The sequence below is a fragment of the Rhea americana genome, unplaced genomic scaffold, assembly GCF_003343005.1.
Source record: "Rhea americana isolate MKP2758 unplaced genomic scaffold, rheAme1 scaffold_471, whole genome shotgun sequence".
Taxonomy (NCBI): Eukaryota; Metazoa; Chordata; class Aves; order Rheiformes; family Rheidae; genus Rhea; species Rhea americana.
Window position 1 is genome coordinate 78,487 of NW_028186614.1, and position 7,192 is coordinate 85,678.

Sequence of the window (7,192 nt, forward strand, 5' to 3'; positions counted from 1 at the left end):
CCGTGTGCGTGTCCAGCCCCGGCGGCAGCCGCCCCGGCCGGTGCCGAGGACTCGGCGGCCCGGGCGCCCGTCACATGATGCCGTTGGTGAGGTACTGGAAGCCGTCGTAGAGCTTGGTGGTGATGGAGCGCATGCTGCCGTCCACCATCTGCTCGATGAGCAGCTGCAGCTGCTCCTCCGTCATGTTCATGTGGAACCGCTCCTTCAGGTTGCGGATGGTGCTGGAGCCGTGGAAACAGGGCAGCTGCGAACCTGCCGCGAGACGGAGGCAAYGGGGGAAGCGTTCGCGCCTTCTCCGTCCCTCATCTCTGCCGACCTGGAGGCCAACCCGACCCGCACGCGGTCGCTCGCCCGCTCCCGGCCTCTGCTTTCGGGTGCCGCTCTCTGCGGGGACCGTCTGAGCCCTGCCCGAAGCCAGGGCAGCTCGCGCGTGTGTGCGTGCGCGGCGCCCCGCGAAGAGCCGGGCTCCGGGCCCGCAGGATCCCCTCACCTTGCTGCATTATCTCCACGATCTGCACGACTTTATCCATGTGCTTCCGGGCGGCGATGAGCCCCTGCAGCATCAGCATCTTGTAGTAGTTGAACATGTCCCCGTCCAGGCCGCCCATCACCTGGAAGGGKAAGGAGAGGCGGCGTGGGCGGAGGACAGGAAAGCCAGAGCAACGGCATATGCCTCGAGCCGCAGGATCGTCCCCCAGCAGGTCACGAGCGGATTATTTGGGGAATTTCACTTCTCTGAGTGCATCTACGCAGCAAACAGAGCTCCTCTGGCTTTAATCTCATCAGCTGGGTCGCGAGAACGGCTCAGCTGGAGAGCGGGGCTGAAGCTGGCCAAGCCCGTCACTGGTGTCACCCCAGCCTTTCCATCGCTCAGTCTGACCGTGCCGGCCAGCGGTGCAGGATCCCCCCCCACCCCTCGCTGTTGTGTCCTTGGCTCRCTCACGTCCACAAACTCGGTGGTGAGTTTGAAGGCAGACGTCTCGAAGCCCAGGTTCCTYGGGGAACTGGAGAGGATGAACCCAAAATCAATGTGGATGATGTGTCCGTCTGCATCCAGCAAGATGTTGCCGTTGTGCCTGAGCGAGAGGAGGGAAAGCCGCCGGTGAGCATCGCGAGCGCCCGCCTGAGCCCAGGAGCGGAGGCAGGGAGGAGCCCTGGGCCGGCACCCGTCCGCTCCCAGGACTTCCCTGTCGGACGCAGCATCCTGGCAGCGGGCCGAGCGCGTTGGCCGTACTGCGGCTGCTCCCGYGCCGGCGCGCAGGGACTCACCTGTCCTTCACCTGCAGCAGGTAGCACACCAGGCAGTAGCCGGCGCAGCTCTGCACAAAGTTCCTCTGCGCAGTMAGGAAGGCTTCGGTAGTGTAATTGCCGTGTTCCTGCAGGAAATAATCCAGCAGCGAAAGCAGGGATTGCTTCTTGACTTGGTGGATGGACACAGCATTCACGACTGGCTCAATCATGCCGCTGTCGGCGGAGATGACGAGGATTTTGTACGGCTTGATCCACAAGGGCACCCGCTCCTGCTCCCAGATGGACTGCGGGAAGGAGAGAGGGAGACTCCGTCAGAGGCCAGGGCACGAGGGAGGCTCGCCGGGGCCAGCGCCTCCCCCGCCTCACCTGCAGCTGCTTGAGGACCTGGAAGGCCAGGAGCTCCTGCCGCAGGTCGTCCCCGCACTTCACAATGACGGAGAGGAGGCGCCAGGAGGGCAGGTGGCCGTAGGGTGACCCTTCCCTGATCCTCCTGCAGGCAACGGGTGAGATTGAGAGCCCGAGGAGGGCAGCGGCGAGTCAGCCACGGTTCCGGTCAGGAATTTGGGGGCTAAGGAAGCCCAGGATTGCAACAGCTACACACCGAGGCCCTGACCAAACTACGGATCAGATCTCCTCCAAGCCACGTGACATCTCAGAAGAGCAGCAGGAAATTAATCCTGTTTTCTCCATAAATCTCCAAGCTCTCCATGAAAACCCACACAAAGCCCCAAACCTAGAGAGCCCGGAGTAGCCCAGGGCGCTCTCCACCTTGCTCAAGGAGAAACCTGCGAGTTGCACACACAACTTTGGAGGCCAGGAACCCAAATGAGTTTACCTTGGGACGGGCCAAACTGCTCTGACATGAAACAAGGCAGTAAAGACGCAGCAACTCGAGCTGGGGATCTTCTCGCCCGCCTGCTCGCTGCGCTCCGCTGCCCCCTTCACCATGTCCTAAGTGGATATTCCCTCCCTTGGGGATGATCCGGGCCTAAGGCCACGTTTATTTACTGAGAAAATCTCAGGGGTCCGGTCCTGGCCCTTCCAGGGTGCGCAAAGTCCCCGGGRTGCTGAGACCAACCCAGCGCTCAGGCGCCCCGTCCGGCTCTACCTGACTTTCTCCTGCCAAGGCTCCTTCAGGGCGACAGCAGACGGGTCCTCGGGGTCCCTCTTGAAGGACGTGGGGGTGTGCGCTAGCTGCTCCGAGAGCCGCCGTCTGCAAGACAGAGCCGTGCGTCAGGCAGCGAGCTCGGCTCGCCCAGGGGGAACGTTTCGGTGGGGGGAAGCGCCGTCCCCACGTACGCGCAGGACCGACTCAAAGCGCTTTACAAAGCTCACGGGTTCAATCCTGCTCAGAGCAGAACACAAGGCGGGCTCGTTTAACCGGGCCACATCCACCAGCACGAGAGACGCCAGCACCCGAGCAAAAAAACGCGGGGGCTGGAGGAGAGCAGCAAAGACCGTGAGCCTGGGAAGGCTCATTTAGGCGAGAAGGGTCCCAGCAGCTCTTCCAGAACGCGGAGCAGGTTGTACCAGCCCCGGAGCAGCTCACCTGATGTCTCCAGCAGCTATGAACACGGGCTCCCTGCTCTCCTGGCTGGTGATGCTGTCCACAGAGAACTGGGAGATGTTGTCGCAGCTATTGGTGTGCATCTCCGGCAGCTGCAAGGGGAGAGGCGCGTGAGCGGCGCCGCGGCGGCACGTTCCCCGCGCCGACCAAGCGGAGAGCTCCCGCTCGTCCGCCATCCCRAAGGGAAGCTCCTTCCCGGGTGGGACTGCGCTGCCGCCCGCAAGCCCTTCTCCACCTGGCAGCATCTCCCTGCGCCGGCAAGGGACTGAGCCCCACGGAGGGGGGCTGCGGACCATCGTGCGGTGCAGAGCCAAACCCCGCGCAGCACCCCGCTGGCCTCACCTCCACTTGCAGCTCCACGATGTCGTCCACGGACCAGGCCTCGTCATCGTTGTCGTAGTTGGGGACGGTGGTGAAGCTGCTGGTCCTCTGCTCGTGGGTGATCCCACACTCGGGGAGGTTTTCGGCCGATCGCGTGCTCCGGATGCGGTTCTCGGGGATGCGAGCCGGCACATTCGCTGTGTCGAAATTGTCACATTCAAGTACTTCAACGTAGATTAAATAGGGAGCCTGGGGGAAGGAAAACCAAGCCGGTYACCGGGGCCCAGGCTCTGCAAGGACCAGGTGGCTACAGAAGGCAGCGTGATGCTCCCAGGCCTTGCAGGGCATCCACCAGCCGCTTGGCCCGTGCTCTGCCACCCTCCGCTTTGCATGGAACAGGTTGTCCGGAGAAATTGTGGCGTCTCCGTCCCTGGAGATATTCAAAAGCCATGTGGACAGGGTCCTGGGAAACCTGCTGTGGGTGACAGCTTGAACAGGGAGCTTGGACCAGATGATCTCCAGGGCGGACAGAACCCGCGCCGAGGCCAAGACCCACCTTTCGACGCTCCCGCCCTCTGGCTCTTACCTTGTCCTTGGAGTTGAGCACGACCGCCTGGGTGTGGGGCACTCGCACCACATGATGGTCGAAGCCGGCCGTCGGCAGCCAGACGCGCGCCGGGAGCTTGTGGTTGAGCAGCGAGAGCTCCGAAATGAGCCGCTGGGTTTTCTGTTCTTTGGTGGGCAGAGTGGCCAGGCGCTTCCCGATGGCCATCAGCGATTTGATGAACTCTCTCTCCGGAGCGAGTCGGACCGGCTAAAAAGTTTGAAGGAAGGAAGGCAAAGGAAGGGGGAGGTAGGAGAGCGTTAAACGGGCAGCAGCTCCGTAAGACACCGGTCGTTCTGTTATCCGCCTCCTCAGGCTAAAACCACCAGGACAAATTCCGCTTTCTCCCATCCCAGCCCCTTCCCGCGCTCGGATGATGCTCCCGCGACCGGAGCGGCACCTGGAAGCAGAAGGCTGAGCCGAGGCGCTTCTCCCCCTCCCGCTGCGCCGGCCGCGGCTCCTCCACCCCAGCGCCCTCTTCTCCGCATCCCCAAATCCCTTTTTGGCTGCTTTTTCCAGCCCTGCTAGAGCCCAGCGCTCCTGCGAGCCGCCAGCCGGCAGAGGGAGCACGAAYTGGCCTGCGCTAGCTCTTATTTATTTATTTTTTTTCCCCCTGTACTCTTCCCCCGCTTCGCCAAGGCAAAGCCTGGCTCATTTTTCCATCCCAGCGTTTTGCAGAGATCAGATTGCAACCGTCAAAGCCCCCTTTCAGCGCAGGGTCTGCGAGCACGAGCCCCGTATCCCGCAGGATAAGCCGGGCTCTCTGCTCTGCTTCGCACGGTCGAGCTTTCAAACGGGAACAACCACCGACTGCGGGTTGATTTTTGTCGTTAAAGATGGGGGGATCAAAGCGCTCGCTGCACAATCATGCTCGAAATGCGCATGCAAAATACATAAATAAATAAATAGAGCATCGGAGCGTGCGAAAAGGAAGCAAGGAAACGTATCGGGGAGCCCCGGAAGGCCGCGCAGCGAAACACCAGGACGGCAAGAGAGGAGAGGGATCAGCCCAGCCGTCCCCTTTCGGGAACGGGCAGCTGGGAACCCGTTTGGATCTGTAGTCCACGTCAAAAACCCTCCCGAACTCGGGGGCGAGCGCTGTCCCCTCCTCCGGAGCAGGCAGAGGCGTCCTCAGGACCCGCACAAGGATTTGTGCGGCATCTAAACCCAACGGGAGAGGCAATAAATTCACGGGGGTGCACGGGCGACCGCGGGCCACGAGCGAAAATCCTCCTTTCCGATCCGCGTTATCACCGCRAGCGGAAACGAATCCTCCTCCCGCGGCGCCTTTCGGACTCTTCTTCTCCGAAGCTTTTCTCGGGAGCGCCAGCGAGGGGAGGGAAGGCGCCCGGGCAGCGCGAAGCCCCGGCCGCGGCACGGCCGGGTTTGCACCGGCTCGGTAACGCCGAGAGGCGAGGCCGGGCCGGGTCCTTCGCTCGTGCGACCACCCGAAGGACCGTTTTGTGGCTCGGCGCCAACGGAAACATTCGCTTTCCCACCGCAGCAAAAGGTTCAGGCGGCAGGGCTTGAATAAAAAAATACATATCCCCACTCTGAAAAACCCCTCAAGTAAGGCTTTTTGTTTATTTTTTGTTACGACACACTCCGAGAGAGCCAGGAGGAACCAGAAGAGCTTTCTCCGGTCCAGAGCTTCGGGCTGCGCTTTGGCCGCCGGCATCGGAGCCTTTTGCCCGCGCTGGATTGAAGCATCTTGGGAACGTCTTTGGGGAAAAAAACTACCGCGTTGGTCCGTTCAGAGCTTTCCGCAGCAAAATTTTGGCCGTAGCCGCCTTCCGCCGCCTGCATTCGCTCGCTCCTACCCCGCCGCGGGAGCAGGACCTACCCGAAACGCCTGGAGCTGGGAGCTCCCCGGAGGGGCAGAGCAGAGCTCCTGTCCTAGCCCCTGGATTGTGATTTATTATGATTATTATTAATTATCCCAAACTCGACGGATGCGGAGCGACCGGCGCCGCCGGCGGATGGGAGAGCTGCGAGAAGGCTCCCGCGCTCCCCCTCGGACCTTCCCGCGCTTTGCAAACGCCCGGGAAACTCATCGGAGGGAGGGATGAGGCTACGTGGAGCAGGGGAGGGAGGGGGAAAAAAAAACAATAAAAAAAATGCAATAAAACCAACCCAAAGTTTCCGCCTGCGTCTTGCTCCTACCAAGCCCCGTGCAAAAGGTGTTAAAATTCTGGCGTTAAATCGAGGACACAAAACGATTGCAGAGGGATGAGAGAGTTGAGTGTGTGTATATATATATATATATATATATATATATGTATAAAAATATAATTTACATATATATATCTTTAAATAGTTCTTTACTGCTGGGGTTCCCCCTCAGACAAACCCTTTCCCGGAGGACGCGCGAGCGTCTGCGTTCAGCTCCCGGCTCCGCTGCCTGGTTTTGAGCATGGACTACATATGCAACACGTGGAAGCCCGTATAGGAAATCCCAAAGGGAGAACACGCAGYGCGCACGCAGAGGTAGGGAAAGGGGGGGCAAAAAATGACACGAAGGAGAAAGACGCCATTGATCACAAGCAGAGGAAAAAAAAAGTTCATTTCAAGAGGGAAAACGCTCTAATATCGGCTTTTTTGATTGAAAGACTCGGCTCGACAGACAGAGGAAGGGGGGGAAAAAAGATCGGTGGAAAAAGCAAATTAAATCTCATCGGGCAGAGAGGTTTTAAGTCAAAATTCAAGGAAACAGCATTTCCTCTTTCATCCGCTACTGCCACGACCCAACGGTCAGGGACTTCTCGGAGAAAACCCAGCCGCCGCCGCGGGACTCGCCGCCTCGGCGTTCAAGGCTCCCGCGGTTGCTTTTAGCCGCATCGGCCCCGAGGCAAAAGCCCCAAACGCTCGGCTCAAACGGCAGCAGCTCTTTGCAGGGCAATGCAAAATAAATAAATAAATCAATTAATTAAAAAAAAAAAGACAACAACAGCGAAAAAAAAAATAAAATAACCTAAAATGGAAAAGGAAAAAAAAATTGTGTATTTTGGGGGATGGCTTCGGGTCAGGGCTGCTCGCGGGGCATTGCCGGGCGTTTAGAGTAGTCGAGGGCGCAGAGGAAATGCTGCTGTAACAGGGCAGGCAGGCGCTAGCACGAAACGGGCCACTTACGGGACTGAAGGGTCGCTCGAGACTTTCCGTGCTCGAGGAGAGCTCCTGGGAAAGGGAGGAGAGGCGTTTCGTCGGTGGTTTGCATCTTTTTATCATTATTACTATTTTTTTTTTTAATTACGGTTCGTCTCAGCTGATTTTTTTAGCCCGAACGAGCTGCTGCCGTTGAGCTGCGGGCGCGACGGGAGCTGCCGACGGGGACGGGGACTCTCGCGCCGGGCTCTGCTGCGGTTACAGCACCCAAGACCATGCTCAAAAATACTTATTTTCCTCCTACGGCCTCCAATTTAGCCAAATTTTCCCCTAGATAAAATCTCCTC

General features: G+C 59.3%; 1 protein-coding gene across 2 annotated transcripts in view; it reads right to left on the reverse strand.

Annotated features, from left to right (window-relative positions):
- Window positions 1–6: 6 nt before the first annotated feature.
- PI4KB (phosphatidylinositol 4-kinase beta) overlaps window positions 7–7,192 on the reverse strand; it is a 15,861-nt gene continuing 8,675 nt past the window's right edge. Inside the window, exons 3-12 of one of the 2 annotated variants that reach the window (XM_085316546.1) lie at window positions 6,873–6,917; window positions 3,726–3,953; window positions 3,161–3,388; window positions 2,801–2,910; window positions 2,360–2,464; window positions 1,618–1,741; window positions 1,270–1,535; window positions 944–1,076; window positions 491–611; window positions 7–252 (exon numbers count right to left, since the gene is read on the reverse strand). In XM_085316546.1, coding sequence (XP_085172672.1) covers window positions 71–252; window positions 491–611; window positions 944–1,076; window positions 1,270–1,535; window positions 1,618–1,741; window positions 2,360–2,464; window positions 2,801–2,910; window positions 3,161–3,388; window positions 3,726–3,953; window positions 6,873–6,917 — 1,542 coding nt within the window. In that variant the 3' untranslated portion in view covers window positions 7–70. The remainder of the gene's footprint in view (window positions 253–490; window positions 612–943; window positions 1,077–1,269; window positions 1,536–1,617; window positions 1,742–2,359; window positions 2,465–2,800; window positions 2,911–3,160; window positions 3,389–3,725; window positions 3,954–6,872; window positions 6,918–7,192) is intronic. The other variant, XM_085316547.1, reaches the window with a different exon arrangement.